Genomic DNA, 17,587 nt, shown 5'->3' with positions numbered 1-17,587 from the left:
AACAAAAGAAAAAAACAGTAAAGTTTTGGGGGGTTTTTTTGTTTTTTTTTTTTTTAGTTTGTTTTTTTTTTTGAGACGAAGTTTCGCTCTTGTTGTCCAGGCTGGAATACAATGGCGTGATGTTGGCTCACTGCAACCTCCGCTTCCAGGTTCAAGCAATTCGCCTGCCTCAGCCTTCCTGAGTAGCTGGGATTACAGGCATGCGCCACCATGCCCGGCTAATTTTGTGTTTTTAGTGGAGGCACAGTTTCTCCATGTTGGTCAAGCTGGTCCGAGCCACCGCGCCTGGCCAAGTTTTGGGGTTTTATTTGTTTTGAGACTTGGTCTCACTCTATCGCCCAGGCTGGAGTGCAATGGCGCGATCTTGGCTCACTGCAACCTCCGCTGCCCGAGTTCAAGCGATTCTCCTACCTCAGCCTCCTCGGTAGCTGGGAGTACAGGTGCATGCCACCACGCCTGTCTAATTTTTGTATTTATAGTAGAGGCAGAGTTTCATCAACTCTTAGCCTCAAGTGATCCACCCACCTCGGCCTCCCAAAGTGTTGAGATTACAGGTGTGAGCCACCGCCTCTGACCTTTTTGTTTTTTTGAGACAGGATCTCACTCTGTCACCAAGCCTGGAATGCGGTGGCACCATCATAGCTCACTGTAACCTTGAACTCCTGGCCTCAAGTGATCCTCCCGACTTGGCTTCCCAAAGTGTTACGATTACAGGCGTGAGGCATCGTGTCCGGCCTCAACAACGTTTTTTGAAGTGTCTATTCTGTACCAGGTGCCTAAATGTGCTTAACCTGACGAGGGAGTAAACGCCAACAAAATCTCATATTTACAGGTGTATCACTGACCCCCAAACCCTATTTAAGGCGGGAACCTGGCAACATAACCTGGCAGTGAGCTGGCCACTCAGTAAATGCTCCGATCTGCAGGGTCCTCGAGCCAGAGGCACTTTGAGGAGACCCTGATGCCACTGTCTCCCTTTCAGGAGCGAACGGAAAGCAAGGCGACCTGCCTTTCATCACGCAGCCGGCCTGGCAGTACCCGGCTTCAACAGGGCTGGGGATTGTATTTACATTCACACCTGCATACACTTCCGACCCTGCCCCATCCAAACTCAAAACTCTCCGTAGAACCAAAACGGGCTCCCAGAGAGCCGTGCTGGGAAGACCGAGGGTCCTGCCGAGAGGATTCCGCAGGCTGAAGGCTGGGCGCCTCGCCACTCTAGGACTACAATTCCCGAGAGGCCTTGCGACGGACGCCATCTTTGTTCCCCACCAGGCTAAGCGATTTTGCGGAGGGGGAGTAAGACTTGCGTCATCGGCGCGCGCGGCCGCCGTCGCGGAGAGATGATGTTTAGGTCCGGGACTGTCAGTCGGTGCGCGGCCGGGTACGGGCCGAGGGGCCCGCGGGGCCGGCGCCTCCATGGCGGCCGTGTTTGATTTGGATTTGGAGACGGAGGAAGGCAGCGAGGGCGAGGGCGAGGGCGAACCAGAGCTCAGCTCCGCGGTGAGTGCCCCGCCCTGGCGCTACTGGATCTTGGAGCCGATCCTGTCACCCAGCCGAGGCCGGAGCGGTGGCTCCGCACGCCCGGAGCGGGCTCCGACCCTTTGCAGACCCAGATCCTTCTCAGATCCCGGCCTCACCCCGACCTCTCTTCCAGAACCCCAGCCTTTTCCCCCGATTCTCCTTTTCCTGCCCTCGGCTTCTTCCCAGTTCTTGCACATCCCATGCCAGCTGCCATGCCTGACACCCTTCTCTCCTGGGCCAACCAGTCCAACCTGAGCGGGAGCGGGGAGGTATCCTGGCACCTTCCTTGGCTCTTACCCCTCGGTTTCTCACAGGACGTGTGTCCCTTTGCCGAGTTGAGGGCAGCTGGCCTGGAGTGAGTGAGGGTCGTGTTGGGGGAGAGGGGAATGGAGTGGGGAAGGGGAACTGGGGAGCACTAGAGCCTTGTCCTCATTAACTCCTTGTGTCTGTAGGCCTGTGGGACACTATGAAGAGGTGGAGCTGACTGAGACCAGCGTGAACCTCTGCCCAGAGCGCATCGGGCCCCACTGCTTTGAGCTGCTGCGTGTGCTGGGCAAGGGGGGCTATGGCAAGGTAGGGGCGGGCGCACCCTCCTCCTGCCTCCCAGCCTCCATCTGGAGGCAGCAAAGCGTTCTCAAAACAAAGTAGACTTGTGAATCAGCAGGGCTTCTAAGGGGATTCAGAGCCAGAAACATAAAGGAGGGAAGGCCAAATCCTCTCCAATCGGACTTGAAATCTTCACTGCCCCACCCTTGGCAGGGCCTAGGCCTCCTGGTCCCAAAGCCAGAGCTTAGGGTGGGGCTTCTTGAAGATAGGATGTGGAGAGGGAAGTTGATCCTGTCTCCCCTGCCCTACAGGTGTTCCAGGTGCGAAAGGTGCAAGGCACCAACTTGGGCAAAATATATGCCATGAAAGTCCTAAGGAAGGTGAGTCACTTGTTCAGCCAACGAATACTGTGTGACTGCCATTCCCAATGTGCTGTACCAGGCTTTGGGAAGACAGCAGGGAACACAGTGGAGGAGGGGCCCTGTCTTTGGCATTTACTTGTTTATTGTCTGTTGTGATGTGTATTGTCTTGCAGTAATTCTCAATGGGAGCAATTTTGACTCCCAGCAGACATTTGACAACATGTCTGAACACTGTTTTTTTTTTCCCTTGTTTTGAGAAGGAGTTTCGCCCTATTACCCAGGCTGGAGTGCAGTGGCGTGATCTTGGCTCACTGCCACCTCCGCCTCCCAGGTTCAAGTGATTCTTGTGCCTTAGCCTCCGGAGTAACTGAGATTACAGGTGCCTGCCACCACACCCAGCTAATTTTTGTATTTTTTGTACAGGCGGGGTTTCACCAGGCTGGTCTCTGACTCCTAATCTCAGGTGATCCACCCGCCTTGGCCTCCAAAGTGCTGGGAGCTGGGATCACAGGCATGAGCCATCGCGCCTAGCCATTTTTTTTTTCTTTTGGGATGGAGTCTCGCTTTGTTGCCCAGACTGAAGTACAGTGGTGCACTCTCTGCTCACTGCAACCTCTGCCTCCCGGGTTCAAGGAATTATCTTACCTCAGCCTCCTGAGTAGCTGGGATTATAGGCGTGTGCCGCCACACCTGGCTAATCTTTGTATTTTTATTTATTTACTTATTTATTTTGAGACGGAGTCTCACTCTGTCTCCCAGGCTGGAGTGCAGTGGTGCGATCTCGGCTCACTGCAACCTCCACCTCCCAGGTTGAAGTGATTCTCCTGCCTCAGCCTCCCGAGTAGCTGGGATTACAAGCATGAACCACCATGCCTGGCTAATTTTTTTTGTATTTTTAGTAGAGATGGGTTTTTGCCATGTTGGCCAGGCTGGTCTTGAACTCCTAACCTCAGGTGATCCACCCAGCTCGGCCTCCCAAAGTGCTGGGATTATAGCCATGAACCACTGTGCCTGGCCTAGTTTTTGTACTTTTTAGTGGAGACGGGGTTTCACCATGTTGGTCAGTCTGGTCTTGAACTCCTGACCTCAGGTGATTCGCCTGCCTCAGCCTGCCAAAGTGCTGGGATTACAGGTGTGATCCACTGTGCCTGGCATGGACACATTTTTGATTGTCAAGGCGAGAGAGGAGAGTTACTGGCACCCGGGGGGTGGAGGCCAGGGATGCTGCTGAACGTCCCACGGTGCACAGGGCAGCCTCCCACAACAAAGAATGACCTGGTCCCAGGTGTCAGTAGTGCCCAGGTTGAGAAACCCTGTGTTAGAGGATAAACCCATCCCTGGAAATGATGATGGCTGACAGCAGCAGAATTATGGAGAAATACAATGGAGTGACAGAGCATGGCAGCAGGTAACAGATGGATGGTCTGAGGAGCTCTGGATGCCCCCAGTTTTTTTCTTTTGAGACGGAATCTCGCTCTGTCGCCCAGGCTGGAGTGCAGTGACCGGATCTCAGCTCACTGCAAGCTCCGCCTCCTGGGTTTACGCCATTCTCCTGCCTCAGTCTCCCGAGTAGCTGGGACTACAGGCGCCCACCACCTCGCCCGGCTAATTTTTTGTGTTTTTTAGTAGAGACAGGGTTTCACTGTGTTAGCCAGGATGGTCTCGATCTGACCTCGTGATCTGCCCATCTCGGCCTCCCAAAGTGCTGGGATTACGGCCTTGAGCCACTGCGCCCGGCCTTTTTTTTTTTTTTTTTTTTTTTGGGGACAGTCTCAACCACATCAAACTGACTGACTTTGGACTCTGCAAGGAGTCAATCCATGAGGGCACCGTCACTCACACCCAGGCTGGAGTGCAGTGGCAGGATCTCAGCTCACTGCAACCTCTGTCCCTGGGTTCAAGCAATTCTCCTGCCTCAGCCTCCTTGGTAGCTGGGATTACAGGCGTGTACCATCGTACCCAGCTAATTTTTCTATTTTTAGTATAGACGGGGTTCTGCCATGTTGGCCAGACTGGTCTCAAACTCCTGACTTCAGGTGATCCGCCTGCCTCGGCCTCCCAGAGTGCTGGGATTACAGGTGTGAGCCACCGCGCCCAGCCTGGATGCCCTAGTTTCTAACCAATTCCTGTATCTCCAGGCCAAAATTGTGCGCAACGCCAAGGACACAGCACACACACGGGCTGAGCGGAACATTCTGGAGTCTGTGAAGCACCCCTTTATTGTGGAACTGGCCTATGCCTTCCAGACTGGTGGCAAACTCTACCTCATCCTTGAGTGCCTCAGTGGTATGAGTGCGGGCCCAGGCAGGGGTGTGTGGCGGGGGCAGGGAGCCAGCATAGGACGCTCTGGGGGGAAACTCTTGAGAGATGAGTCTGTGGGGGTTGGCTAGGGGCCCCCACTCTGTCCTACCCATCCACCCATCCATCCGTGCATCTGTCCCATCATTCATTCATTCATTCATTCATTCATTCAGCAAACGTCTGTCCAGCACCTACTGTGTCCCTCACGTGTGTTGGGGGTGGATGGGCATGGTGGGAATTTGGGTAGAAGTCCAGAGGATGGTTGTGTCTCTTCCTACTCCCCTCCCTGTTTTGTTCTTCTCTCCTGTGTGCCCTGCATCCTGTCAAGTCCCCAGTCCAACTGGTTCATTCACTGTAGCGTCCTACTCTATCAGTCTACTCTCAGGGGCCTGGTGGGTTGGTCAGAGCACTTTTCTAAGTGGGCTGAGGCCTCCTGCTCACCTGCTTTCTAGTGTCTCCTCCGCGGACTGCTGAGGTCATAGAACCTGGGGCTGCTCCCGGACCTTCTATTCAGTCCTGTGGCTTGCTGCCCAGATCAAGCCTCACCCCTAGGCCAGCTGACCCCTGCTGGCTGTGAGCAGTCTTGGCCTGCCTTTCCCTCGTTTGGGCCAGATGAACCCTGCGAGCTTCTGCCTCCATGCTCTACATTCGCTCCGTTCATCTCAGCATCCCCTTAAAGTCCCAGCAAACCGTACTTTCTCTGTTCTGTTGTGTTGGGATTCACTCTGTCTTCCCTGTCTCCTCTGCGAGATCTTTTGGGCTAAACTCTTGGAGCTGTGGCCTGGGCCTGGCGTATTAGAGCTGTTGTGTACATGTCTGTCTCCCCAGTAGACTGAGCATCCTGAGGGCAGTGGCTGGGTCTCTTCATCCTGTCCCCAGCTTCACCCAGCACAGGGCCAGGCACCGAGTAGGCGTCGGTAGATGTTTGCTGAATTGAATTGAATCCCCACGGCAGCTCTGTGAGGCAGGTAGGGCAGGAATTATGAGCCCCGCTTTCCCCCAGAAGAAATAGACTCAGAAAGTGTAAAGGGACTTGGACCCAGCATGTGGCTGCTGACGTGTTTGTGTGGCAGGTGGCGAGCTCTTCATGCATCTGGAGCGAGAGGGCATCTTCCTGGAAGATACAGCCTGGTGGGTGTTACTCCTCCACTTTCCTGAGGCCGCCGGGTCCCTGCCCTACTCCCGCCTTCACCATGTCTTGTTTCTGCAGCTTCTACCTGGCCGAGATCACGCTGGCCTTGGGCCATCTCCACTCCCAGGGCATCATCTACCGCGACCTCAAGCCCGAGAACATCATGCTCAGCAGCCAGGGTGCGCCTGTGTGTGCGGGCAGCTGCAGGCGGGGTCTGCGATCTGTGGGGAGGCCGAGGAGCTCTGTGGGTGGGGTGGGGCCCTGGTCATGCCTCTCCACACTCTTCCTCAGGCCACATCAAACTGACTGACTTTGGACTCTGCAAGGAGTCGATCCATGAGGGCGCCGTCACTCACACCTTCTGCGGCACCATTGAGTACATGTAAGTGGCACCTGGCTGGCCCAGGGGTCGGGAGGACAGCCCGAAGGGGCATGGCCTGACTGACAGTTCCACCTGGACCCCAGGGCCCCTGAGATTCTGGTGCGCAGTGGCCACAACCGGGCTGTGGACTGGTGGAGCCTGGGGGCCCTGATGTACGACATGCTCACTGGATCGGCAAGTCCAGCCTCCTGGGAGGAGGAGGGGCAGGGGCAGGGTGGGAGGAGCCCCCCTACTGGGGGAGGGGAGGGCCTGGTGGGAGGCCCACAAGGCTCCTCTCACCTTCCTCCTCCTCTAGCCCCCCTTCACTGCAGAGAACCGGAAGAAAACCATGGATAAGATCATCAAGGGCAAGCTGGCGCTGCCCCCCTACCTCACCCCAGATGCCCGGGACCTTGTCAAAAAGGTGGGACTCCTTTCTCTCTTCTCTGGGGCCCTGCCAGCCACTCAGCACGTGTTCTTGAGTCTCTCTGGGCTATGGGGAGGCCAGGGCCACCCTGCCCTGTGCAGTTTGCCTCTGGGAGTAAAAGGAGCCCCTCCCTTGAAGTCCGGGATTCAGCCCAGGTCTCAGCTCTGTGACAGACCAGCTGCTGCCCTAGCCCAGACCTTAGGCTGAGTCCTAACTGGGGACGTGCTTGTGATGAGCTGGCCACACTTCCATCAAAGGCAAACATCAGAGGTGTTAGGGGGAGGCCGGGCAGCCACATGGGGAGTTGGCGCCTCACCAAAGCGCCCTGGGGCAATGCCAGGGCCCAGGAGCCTCTGCAAAGCCTTTGTGGAGAAGGTGGCTCCATTGACCAAAACTTGAAAGTCCCCAGGGTATCCACAGGTGGGAACCACACCCAAAGGCATTCTCTCCCATGTCACCTGACCCCCACTCCGGCTAGCCCTGGGACGTGGGGACACAGGAACAGTACTGCCCAGGCCCTCACCCTCTCTCCTGGTCCCACAGTTTCTGAAACGGAATCCCAGCCAGAGGATTGGGGGTGGTCCAGGGGATGCTGCTGATGTGCAGGTGGGTTTGGGGCCACCACCAGGGGTAGGGCTGAGTCTCCAAGGGTGCCAGGAATGGGGGTAGGGCCCCAGGGCAGAGGGAGTGACCAAGGGGGCAAGCAGGGTGAGCTGTTAGTGGGTTTGGGGCATTCTCTACCCACAGAGGCATCCCTTTTTCCGGCACATGAATTGGGACGACCTTCTGGCCCGGCGTGTGGACCCCCCTTTCAGGCCCTGTCTGGTGAGCAGCAGGCCCAGTGGCCGGTGGTGGGTGGCAAGTGGAGAACCTGCATCTTGGTGCCCTCTGACCCCTCCCCTCTCTGGTCGGCCCACAGCAGTCGGAGGAGGACGTGAGCCAGTTTGATACCCGCTTCACACGGCAGACACCGGTGGACAGTCCCGATGACACGGCCCTCAGTGAGAGTGCCAACCAGGCCTTCCTGGTGAGTGCGGGGGCCTGGGGACTGTGGGACCAGGGCAGGGATGGTGGCTAAGGATGGAAGTTACTGAGTGTCGCATGGCCCTGCCTCCGCCCCCAGGGCTTCACGTACGTGGCGCCGTCTGTCCTGGACAGCATCAAGGAGGGCTTCTCCTTCCAGCCCAAGCTGCGCTCACCCAGGCGCCTCAACAGTAGCCCCCGGGCCCCCATCAGGTACTGAGGGATGTGGGGATGTGTGGCTGGGATAGGGACACTAGCAGGCAGGACGCCAGCTCCAGCCTTGGGTGCCTTGGCCACGTCTGTCAGCCAGTGTTGGCTTAGGTTGCTGTGTCTACGATGGGGACCTCAGTCCCTACCCCCCTTGCGGTCAGGCCGCCTAGGTGGGAGTTTGTGGAGCCCACGGCCTGTGTGCTTGGGCAGGTGGGAAAGTCTGCCTTCCTTGATCGAGTGCTGGGAGGCCCTGGCAGGGCCTAGGGGGCTCTTACTCTGCCTTGGTTTCCCCTGCAGCCCCCTCAAGTTCTCCCCCTTTGAGGGGTTTCGGCCCAGCCCCAGCCTGCCGGAGCCCATGGAGCCACCTCTACCTCCACTCCTGCCACCACCGCCGCCACCGCCACCCTCGATCACCGCCCCTCTCCCCATCCGTCCCCCCTCAGGGACCAAGAAGTCCAAGAGGGGCCGTGGGCGTCCAGGACACTAGGAAGCTGGGTGGGGTTGAGGGCAGCCCTTGAGCCCTATCCCTGCGGCTGTGAGGGCAGCAGGTCCCTGGGCCAGTGTCAGAGACCTGGGGGTGTGTCTGGGAGTGGGGTGCGAGTGCGTGCGAAAGTGTGTGCCTGCTGGGGCAGCTGTGCCCCTGAATCATGGGCATGGAGGGCTCCAGGCTACGACTGCTGGGGCCAGAGCCCTGCTGCCCACCATGCCCTGCGCTCAGCTAGCTGCTCCCGTGGAAGATTAAAGGGCTGAATCATGGCGCTGACCTGACTCTTTGCGCTGCACGCCTGGGGGCAGGGGTGGGTTGGATTGTGCCAGGGGGAGCCCCTGGTCGGGGAGGGAGGGGTCTCTGTAGGACCACAGGGTCACAGGCTGGAGGAGTTTTATTTCAAATGGTTGCCTGATGCCTGTGGGGGTGGGGGTGGGGGTGGGGGTGGGGCCCTTCCCGTGGTGAGGGGGGTACAACGTAGACTTGGGAACTGGTGGGGGGTGACAGTCTGAGGTGTGGTCATGTGGGGTGGGGGTCCAATCCAGCCATGGCATCTTGGGAAGCAGAGGTACAGGGAGTGAGTGGCCGTGGCAGAGATGGGACACCAAGACCAGCTGCTACAGTGCGGTGACATGGAGGCCCTGGCCCCCAGCTGCCCTGGCGCTGTCGTCCCAGGCCGCGCTGCCAGCAAAGGCGTGCAGGTCACTCAGCAGGGCCTCAGCACTGCCCCCTGCGCTTGCTGGTCCTGGGGAGCCAAGGACCAGGTCGCCCTCCATGTCACTGTCTCTGGCCTCCTCAGCCCGCACGGGGACCTGCTCTGGGCTGGACGCCTCTCCACATAGCTGCTCGCCTTCCCCAGGGTCAGCCTGCAGGCCACCATCCGTGACGTGGTCATAGTCTGCGTCCTGCTCATCCTCCTGTCGCTCAAGATCATTGTCTGGGGACCCCAGCTCAGCTCGGGCCTGCAGCCAGCGGCCCGGGGGGCTGGCCCAGAGCAAGCGCCGTGTGCGGCCCCACAGCGCGGCACCCAGGCGGGCCGGGTGGTAGTAGCCCCCCGAGTCACGGCTGAGGCGGCGCCAGGCCAGTGCCAGGCCGGTGACCAGCAGCAAGAGCAGCAGCAGCAGCAGGACAACGGTGACAGAGCTGGAGCCCACGCTGTCCTCCGCGCTGCCACCCGAGCCCAAGGCCCCTGGCAGGGCCAGCAGCATCCCGAGCCCTAGGGTGCAGGGCAGAGCCTGTGGGAGACAGGCAGGGGCTCAGAGGGCTCAGCACCTGGGGTGGGGCCTGGTGCGGGGCAGGCTGGGTGATCAAGACCACTTTTCTTTTTTTCTCTTTGGGATCCTCTTGGGACAGCCAAGCAGAGAAGGCCAAGGCCTTATTTGGTCAACCAGGCTCTGGCCCTGTGAGATCAGCCCCCATTCCTCCAACCTCCTCCCTACCACTCGCCTCCCCCAACCGCTGCACAGAGCCACCTGCCTGGGGCCTTCGCACTGGCTGTTCCCTCTGCCCGGAAAGCTCCACCTCCTCCCACCCTCCCCTCCCCCAGGCTGCATGGCCTGCTCACTGTGCTCAAAGGTCACCCCAGTGAGGCTGAACCTGACCTTAACCTCTACCCTGATGTCTATCACTGCAGCCCACCCCAGCACCCCCTAGCACCCTCTAGCACTCAGCGCCTTTTTCCTCGCATGCCACCTAATCAAGAGATAATTGTACTCATTTTTTATGTCTATTATCTACCCCCCACAATAAGCTGCTAGGAGAAGGGGGCTTTTTGGGTCAAGCATGTTAGTAGGTAGTCAGCGTGGGTTAAACGTGTCTAGGCTGCCTGGGTGGGTGGGGGAGGAGATGGGAGGGAGGGAAAGAGGTTGCTAGTTGGTGTCAGGGCTAGCTCTCCCTGAGGCCTGGGATGGAGGATGGAGGATGGAGGGGCCTGGACCCGCCCCGAGGCAACTGCTCATCTTCTGCTTGGCCAGGTCCCCAAGCAGGGGTCCGGAAGGCCCCTCTTCCTCCCTCCCCACCACGGGGCTGCCCCAGCTGCAGGGTTTCCGTTCCACTCCCAGTCCCTGAGGGCCCCAGGCGTGCAGGGCCGGGGGCTGGGGGAGGCGGGCGCAGCTGCCAGAGGAAGTCTGCGGTCAGAACAGGCTAGGTGGGGGGTGTCGGGGGAGGGGTGCTGAGGTGCAGCCAGCCTCCCCCAGCACCCCAGGCTGTCCACCCAGGTTCCAGGAATGCAAGTTCCCGCTCACAGGAAGACCAGGTGAGGGCCTTCCCCGGGCTCCTGAGGGGGGCCTGGTCCAGTGTGGGGTGCCGGGGGCCATGCCCGGAGTCCCAGAGAGCCCAGCTCAGGTGAGAGAAAGGTCCAGCCTCTGCCATACGTCTCTTAGGTCTCACCTCTTCCCCGGAGCCAGTGTGGGGCCCTCCTCAGCTCCACCGGCCCAGACAGTCCAGCCCCGACCGCCTGTGGCCCCCATCCCAAGAACCCGGGGGTTCCGAGGCTCACCATTGGTCCACAGGCCCCTCCGCGCCGGGCACCCACCTCCAGCTCTGGCTGTGTTGAGCGAGAAGTGAGCTCAGTGCTCGTCTGCAGTGAAGGGTGGCCCGGGCTTCCGCTTCCTGCCCACATACCCCATCTGCCCCTCCCTGCTGCAGGACCCCTGGTCCACACCAGACCCTCCCCGGCCTTCCTGGAGGAGGCTGGGCTGCAGGGCCTGTCCTCCAAGGGAGAAGCAGCACCAACTTGAAGCTGGATGCAGCCTTGCATGTGTGCCCAGGTCCTCTGCCTCAGTTTCCCTGCCTGACAATCCAGGGGAGCAATGTCTATGGGGCTGCTCACTGCCCCCACACCGGCACATGGGTGACTCCTGCGACATCATCTGTCTCCAGGTTTCCAGACTTCTCAGCCCCACCCTTGCAGCGGCAGGTCAGCCCGGCTTTTAGAAAGAGAATTTTATTTGGAATGAAAATATAGAGCCCACCTTCCCGCCTCCTCTGGGGAGGGAGCAGAGGGCTGGGCAGTGGTCGGGGAGATGGTCCCTCAGAGGAGGAGGAGCTCGCCTGGGCATGGAAATCCTCCACAGGAACAGTGAAGAAAGCTGGGTGGTGGCTTCGGCCTCGGCCCGGGACAGGTCGGGGTGGGAACCGACCCCTGTGCTGCCTCGGAGGCCCTGGGCAGCCAGCCAGCCCGGTGCGACCCGCTGGCAGAAGCTGAGTGGGAAGGGGGCGGAGGAGGAGATGAAGGTGGCGCGTGGCTGTGGCCCTACGCATCCCCGTTCTCCATGCGGCCCAACTGCTCCTCCAGGCGGCAGATGCGCTCCCCCTGCTCCTTGACCAGCGCTCTCAGGGCCCGCAGCTCCTGCATCACCTCCTCCAGCTTCCCAGCCTCCTGTGGGGACATGAAGTGGGGGTAGGGGGTGGTGGTCAGGGGCTGCTAAGCCATAGCCCTCCCAAACCCACCACTACCCCAGCGAGGGAGAGCAAATGGCCCAGGCCCACACAGCAGGCCAGGGCCACAGGAGGGGCTCCCAGCATCACCCCTGCCTGTGGGTGCATACCCCGGCTCTGGTCAGGCTGCCGCTGGGAGTGGCATCAGCAGCAATGGTGGTGGCTGCAGGGGCCCCCAGGCGGGAGGAGCCCAGGGCCGCGGCGGGCCGGCTGTCAGACAACACGTTGCGCCGGCTAATCTTCAGGTCCCGCTGCTTGCTGGGCACGTAGGCCTCCCGCAGCGAGATGAGGATCGGGTCAGCGTCCCGCCCGCTCACCCACTCCTCAGCCTCCAGGGCTGCCTCGGGCCCGGCTGTGTCGGGGTACAGATCATCCTGGAAGAGGTCCGACTGGCAGGGGGCCAGGACGTCAGGATCAGTTGGGAGGCCCCATAGGGTCCCCTCATCCCTGGGCCTCCAGGCTTGCACTCTGTTAACCCATTCTCCCATGGCCTGGCCCCAAGGGGCCTCTCGAAAGCTCCATTCTGGCCTTTCACTTCCCTTCTGGACGCCGCCAACAGCTCCCTCTGAAGCTTTCCCACCCTTCTGAGCAAGGCCCCTGTCACCACCTTCCCCTGCAGGCCACAGGGGCCACTGTGTGGCTGTGTGGGATTCTGGGGTCCATGGACTGTGAGCTCCTGGAGCAGGCCCTATCAGCTCAGCTCTCAGCTTCACTCCCCGAAATGTGCCTGGCATGTTGAAAGAGCAGTCGGCAAACGCTGGCCAGAGGCTCTTGGTATCTGAGGCCAAGAGCTGGCCAAGGCTCTTGGTATCTGAGGCCAAGAGCTGGCCAAGGCTCTTGGTATCTGAGGCCAAGCCACATGTGGCCCGGTCCCTTCTTCATGGGATTCCCCACTGCGGCCACACTCCGTGTTCCTCTCTCCATTCCCACCACCGTGCCCTTCGCCTGGCCTGCCCCCAGTGGATGGCGCCACCCTAGCTGTGCTATGGGTACTGCCTCCTTCAGGAAGATCTCTGGCTCCCACTCCCTCCCTGACTGCCTGGCATCCTTCTCCTGTGGCTCATCCAGGGCAGGGCCCCCACTCACCCTGTGTCTCATCCCCACTTGCCCCCCGAGTGGCACAGCCCAACAGCTGGCTGGTACAAGGGCAAGCTGGCATCTGTCCAGCTCACTGCCCACAAACCATACTAGGTCATGTTCCGTTCACAGGCCTTGCCCTAGTCACAATTGCATGGCCCGGCTGCTGGAGAAAGGGGCGAATGAGCAGAGGGACGGGTGGCCTCACCTTTCTTGGCACAGTCATGACGATGGGCTCACACTTGCGCTCGTGAAGTTTGTAGAACCTGGGGATGCGAGGAGCAGCCGTGGGTGGAACACCCGCCCCCCCCCCCCACCGCCAGCTCTCCTGGCTCCCAGCATCCTTCACTTCCAGTCCTCACCCCAGGACCTCCACAGGCTGACCCCTAAGGCGGCTAGACCGCCACACAGGCTGCCTCGTGACAGTTCCCATGGCCCGCCGGGCCTCCCTGGCCCAAGGTTTCAGCCTGCTCCCGAGCAGCCTCCAGTGACCTGACCTCTTACCTCTTACCCTGTCCCTGAGTGGCCTCGCTGGCCCTCTTACCGGGCAATCTCGCACTTGCTGACCTCCAGGCCCCGCTTGGGCATGCTGCCCATGCCCCGCTGGGGCTCCTTGCTGGTGAATGTGTTCAGGAAGTGGATGTAGGGGGGCTCCTCTGTGATCTCAAAGTACCGGATGCTGGAGTCGCCCTGTGTGGGGAGGGGGCTCAGCACCCGGGCATGCCTCTTCCCTGCCCCTCGCCAGCCCTGCCCAGCCCCACCTTGCCGCAGACGTAGACCACACTGGTGTCGGGGTCGTAGAAGGGCAGCAGGGCCCCGTTGCTTGAGTCCAGTTCCTGCAGGGCCATGGGTTCCTCGAGGTTTTCCTGGCACATTGGGGGCAGTCAGGCCAAGCAGAACCTCCTCGCCCCCTAATCCCAAACCAGGACGGGCCTTAGCTGGCCTCACTAAGGCCAGCCAGCACTGCCCCCTAAATGCAGGTGGGCCCTCTGCTGCCTCTATGCCTTTTCCCACATGACGACCCCCACCTGGCCCTCCTGGCTCCACTTTATTCCCAGGGTCCCTCTTTTCCAGCTTCCTCCAGGCCTTAAGACTATGCCCAGGCCACTGAGCAAGTGCTAAAACATACCCCACCGTGGGGAGCCTGGGGTGCCAGCAGCACCAGCCCCAGATCAAGGGGCCCTGGAGGTCACTGTGCAGAAGCAGAAAGGGCTGGGGGAGAGGACGCTTCAGGGCAGGGCCGGGAGGCTTGCTGGAGGAGGAGGCTTGCTGGAGGAGTGGGGAGCCCTGCATAGGCAGTGGGTGGTACAGGCAACCAAGGGAGAGAAAGGTTCTTTCGTTGGTATGAACATGGGCAAAAACACGGAGGCAGTGGGAGGCCATGGGGGAGTGGCGGGGCAGTTGGGCGAGCAGGGGGCAGGAGAGGAAAGGCTGACAGAGTCCCCAGCCCTGAGAGCCTCAAGTGCCAGGTAGAGAACCTAGGAACCACAGGCCTCTCCGGTGAACCATGCCTGCCTGGTCCAGAGCAGAGCTCTCCAGGGTGGGGCCCAAGTCTCAAGCTTGCCCCCTTAAGCTGGCCACTCACTGGGTCCCAGAGTGCCAGCTGCCGCTCACTCATTCGGCTGAAGCCCGTGGTGAACACCTTGCCATCTGCCAGGAAGATGGCTCGCATGGGCCGGGCCCCCTCATGAGCCTTCTCCCGCTCCTGTAGGGGGGACAGGCTGGTCAGTGCAGTGCCCTGCTCAAGGCCCTAGGCCTATTCACAGCCATCCTTGCCCTCTGAGGCCACATACTGCCATCAGGGTGCCCCGACGGGGGTCGATGATGCGCACGCTCTTGTCCTTGCACGCTGAGCAAAACAGGCTGCCGTTGCGGTTCCAGCTGACGTTGTAGATGAGGTCAGGGTGCAGGCTGTCCAGGCGGTACAGCTCCTCTGCTGTGCCCACGTTCCAGATGAGTACCACGTTGTCACAGCCTGGCAGGTGAGGGCTGTCAGCTCAGGCCAGGCGGGTGGCAGGAGGCCATTAGCTCACCAGGCCAAGGCCCATTCTGCCCACCACCCTGGGACAGACTGGGTCTCTCCAACTCTGAGGGCCTCAGCTTTCCCATCTGTCAGGTGGGCCCTGGAGGGGCTGCTGGGGTATATGGAGAGGTCTGTGGGGGGACAAAACGGGGGGCGGTGCAGACCTGCACTAAGCAGCACGTTTCGGGCCGTGGGGTGCCAGGCGATGATGCCCACTCGCTTGGTGTGCCCCTCCAGTACCACCACCGGCTCTGTCAGTGGGGAGGTCAGCCCATTCTCTGGGATCTGCCACACCTGTGGTAGGGACAGGGCCACCGGGCTCAGTCCTCTGATGGCCCTACTGCTGGCCCCCTTGAGCCATGCCTGAGACCCTGGCCCAGCCAGTCCTGTGCCTCACCATGACCGTGCAGTCCTCCGAGCCACTGGCTATGACTTCGTCATTGTGGGGACACCAGTCGATGTCCAGGACAGGTCCCGTGTGCCCACACACCGTCGGGTAGGCCTTGTCAATGCGGCCCGTCTGTGGGCACGAGGGGGCAGTCAGGGGGCTTTATCTCTCCCGGAGTCTTGGTCTTCCTTTCCATGGAGTGGGAATGACGTGCAAGTCCTGGCTCACAGGTGGCCCAGATGTGACTGTGCCCCACTTGCCAGGTGAGCAGGAAATGTTTGCTGCCTCTAATCCTGACTCTATGGCAACAGGCCACTCTCTATCTGTGCTAACACTTGGGGCAATAAATGTGGGTTATAACGCCTGCCCAGCAGTGTGAGAAATGGCAAGATGAGGGATTTGAGGTATGCAGAAAGGCCCAGCAGGGGTGGCCGAGGTGCCTCCTCTTCCCCCCAACCCTGACAGGACCCACCTTGCTTAGGGGGAGCACCAGAAAGGCACCCCCGCCACTGGCCTCCACAATCACTGCCAGGAACTTGGGGTTGACAGCGCAGAAGGTGCTGTCCCAGGTAACACGGGACACGCGAATGTCCTCATAGCACTGGTCGTTCTTGACCGGCTGCCCGAACACATGCCGGAATTTGCTCTGCCGGACCACTTTGCGGAAGGACATGTCTGCGGGACAGAGAGGCCGGGGTCAGCGCTGCGCAGCCGAACAACTCCAGCCCTCCCTAGGCTGCTGAAGGTGAGCTGAGAGGAGGCAACCGGGGGCCTGGCCACTGTAACCCTCCTGGGTCTCAGTTTCCCCAGTTACAGAATGGGGTCACAGGTGCAGAGCCTGGCCGCCTCTCACCCGGCAGGCAGTGATCTGAGGGGTAAATGCTCCGGCCCCGATCACCGCTGAGTGCTGAGGGGCTTTGCAGGACGCAGGGCCCCTCCCTGGCTCTGGTGTGTGTGCGGGGCAGGAGGTGGGAGGTGCCGGAGTTGGAGAGCTCTCAGCTCTGCTGTAGGTCCCAGCCAGTCGGGAGCAGCCTCCTTCCTGCCTAGAGATTTGGAGGCTGGGTAATGGGGAGGAAGGAGAGAGGAGGCAGGAAAAGTCTCTCTACTGTGGGGCCGAGTGAGGCCCCAGTTCTGAGTCCCAGGGAATGTCCAGGGAGCCCCGGCATGACCCCCAGGAAGAGACGGGGGTCGGGACGCAGCTGCCGGCCGCGAAGCAACCCAGAGCGGCCTCGGAGCGGGGTCCAGGGTGAACCAGGAGCCCAACTTCCAGGGACCCCCGCCCAGGAGAGGAGAGGATGGGCGGCCAAGGGGAGTAGGACTGAGAGTGGGCGCAAGGGAGGGGAAAGGCTCCTGGGAGCCGCGATCCCCGCTCAGCCCCCGCAGCCCCGCCCAGCCCGCGCCCGCGCCCCCAGCCCCGGCCTTGCCGCTCTTACCCGGGGCACCGGGGTAGCCGGGGGCTGCGGCACCGGCTTCGGACGGCTCCGGATCCCGGCCTCTGGGAAGCAGGAAGCGGGATTCAGGAAGTGACAGAGGGACCGGGAGCGGGGGCGGGGACGGGGCAGGGGCTCGCGGGGGCGGGGCCGAGGTCACGCGCGGAGGGGCGGGGCGGGAGGCTGAGCGGCGCCGCCGGGGGCGTGGCCAGGGGAGCCCCGCCCCCAGGACCGGGTAGGGCGCCCCCCCCTCTGCAGCTCCTGGGGAAGAAGGGGGCGGGGCAGGACCGACGGCGGCCGCCGCAGAGGCGCCGCAGGTGCGGCTGCAGGCTTTCCGCGAACGCAAAGCCCTTTCGCGGTCCTGCTTCTCACAGTAGCATCCGCAGGAGTCTCCAGGATTCGGTGAGGCCCCGCCTTCCCGGCCCCCGACCGAACGCACGCCTCCAAAGGGCCCCATTACCGCCCCCAACAAATAAATGTAGAATCTACACGGACCGTGGATACTGTTCACGTGACTCTTTTTAAGTTATAAAAGTTCATGCTTTTGGTTAACAATGTAAAGAAAATAACAGCAGGTGTTGGGGTGGTTTTTTTTTGAGACAAGGTGTGTCACCCGGGCTGGAGTGCAGTGGCATGATCATGGCTCACTGCAGCCTCGACCTCCTAGGCTCAAGGGATCCTCCTGCCTCAGCCTCCCAATTAGCTGGGACTCCAGACACACACTACCACGCCTGGCTAAGTTTTCTTTTACCTTTTGTGGAGATGGGGTCTCTTGCTCTGTCACCCAGGCTGGTGTGTTTTTTTTGTCTTGTTTTGTTTTGAGTCTGTCTCCCAGGCTGGAGTGCAATACCACGATCT

General features: G+C 60.7%; 3 protein-coding genes across 5 annotated transcripts; 1 reads left to right on the top strand and 2 right to left on the bottom strand.

Moving 5' to 3' along the window:
* Window positions 1-1,329: 1,329 nt before the first annotated feature.
* On the top strand, window positions 1,330-8,629 carry RPS6KB2 (ribosomal protein S6 kinase B2). 2 transcript variants are annotated; one of them, XM_025358103.1, is made up of 15 exons: window positions 1,330-1,503; window positions 1,839-1,879; window positions 1,977-2,097; window positions 2,382-2,450; window positions 4,571-4,718; window positions 5,807-5,864; window positions 5,944-6,044; window positions 6,157-6,247; window positions 6,331-6,421; window positions 6,543-6,650; window positions 7,197-7,259; window positions 7,401-7,478; window positions 7,573-7,680; window positions 7,777-7,889; window positions 8,184-8,629. In XM_025358103.1, exons 1-15 carry the CDS (start codon window positions 1,420-1,422, stop codon window positions 8,371-8,373), a joined length of 1,464 nt encoding a protein of 487 aa, XP_025213888.1. In that variant the 5' UTR covers window positions 1,330-1,419; the 3' UTR covers window positions 8,374-8,629. The 2 variants fall into 2 exon arrangements, with proteins under 2 accessions (XP_025213888.1, XP_025213887.1); XM_025358102.1 differs by having other exon boundaries at window positions 1,350-1,879.
* Window positions 8,630-8,749: 120 nt separating this feature from the next.
* On the bottom strand, window positions 8,750-10,964 carry PTPRCAP (protein tyrosine phosphatase, receptor type C associated protein). Of its 2 annotated transcripts, none has more exons than XM_025356321.1 (2): window positions 10,871-10,964; window positions 8,750-9,608 (listed from the first exon to the last, which is right to left on the bottom strand). In XM_025356321.1, exons 1-2 carry the CDS (start codon window positions 10,871-10,873, stop codon window positions 8,991-8,993), a joined length of 621 nt encoding a protein of 206 aa, XP_025212106.1. In that variant the 5' UTR covers window positions 10,874-10,964; the 3' UTR covers window positions 8,750-8,990. The 2 variants fall into 2 exon arrangements, with proteins under 2 accessions (XP_025212106.1, XP_025212107.1); XM_025356322.1 differs by having other exon boundaries at window positions 8,750-9,589.
* A 334-nt stretch (window positions 10,965-11,298) lies between these two features.
* On the bottom strand, window positions 11,299-16,992 carry CORO1B (coronin 1B). The gene is made up of 11 exons (XM_025356320.1): window positions 16,733-16,992; window positions 15,772-15,974; window positions 15,309-15,431; window positions 15,076-15,205; window positions 14,682-14,863; window positions 14,474-14,593; window positions 13,650-13,754; window positions 13,433-13,578; window positions 13,097-13,154; window positions 11,922-12,200; window positions 11,299-11,752 (listed from the first exon to the last, which is right to left on the bottom strand). The coding sequence occupies exons 2-11, from the start codon at window positions 15,970-15,972 to the stop codon at window positions 11,627-11,629; spliced, it is 1,470 nt and encodes a 489-aa protein (XP_025212105.1). The 5' UTR covers window positions 15,973-15,974; window positions 16,733-16,992; the 3' UTR covers window positions 11,299-11,626.
* Window positions 16,993-17,587: the final 595 nt, after the last annotated feature.

Source organism: Theropithecus gelada, chromosome 14 (genome assembly GCF_003255815.1).
Source record: "Theropithecus gelada isolate Dixy chromosome 14, Tgel_1.0, whole genome shotgun sequence".
Taxonomy (NCBI): domain Eukaryota; kingdom Metazoa; phylum Chordata; class Mammalia; order Primates; family Cercopithecidae; genus Theropithecus; species Theropithecus gelada.
Note: the sequence above shows the minus strand (reverse complement) of the source record. Positions and strands in the feature narration are given on the sequence as shown.

Excerpts from the sequence above, each read along its gene's own strand:
- CORO1B (XM_025356320.1), bottom strand. The coding sequence starts at position 15,972 with ATGTCCTTCCGCAAAGTGGTCCGGCAGAGCAAATTCCGGCATGTGTTC. Across the intron at positions 14,594-14,681 it reads GTCGGGGCACCCTGATGGCA|GAGCGGGAGAAGGCTCATGA; the intron begins GTATGTGGCCTC and ends TCCCCCCTACAG. Across the intron at positions 12,201-13,096 it reads TCATGACTGTGCCAAGAAAG|TCGGACCTCTTCCAGGATGA; the intron begins GTGAGGCCACCC and ends GCCCCCTGCCAG.
- RPS6KB2 (XM_025358102.1), top strand. The coding sequence starts at position 1,725 with ATGCCAGCTGCCATGCCTGACACCCTTCTCTCCTGGGCCAACCAGTCC. Across the intron at positions 6,422-6,542 it reads ACGACATGCTCACTGGATCG|CCCCCCTTCACTGCAGAGAA; the intron begins GCAAGTCCAGCC and ends CTCCTCCTCTAG. Across the intron at positions 7,260-7,400 it reads GGGATGCTGCTGATGTGCAG|AGGCATCCCTTTTTCCGGCA; the intron begins GTGGGTTTGGGG and ends CTCTACCCACAG.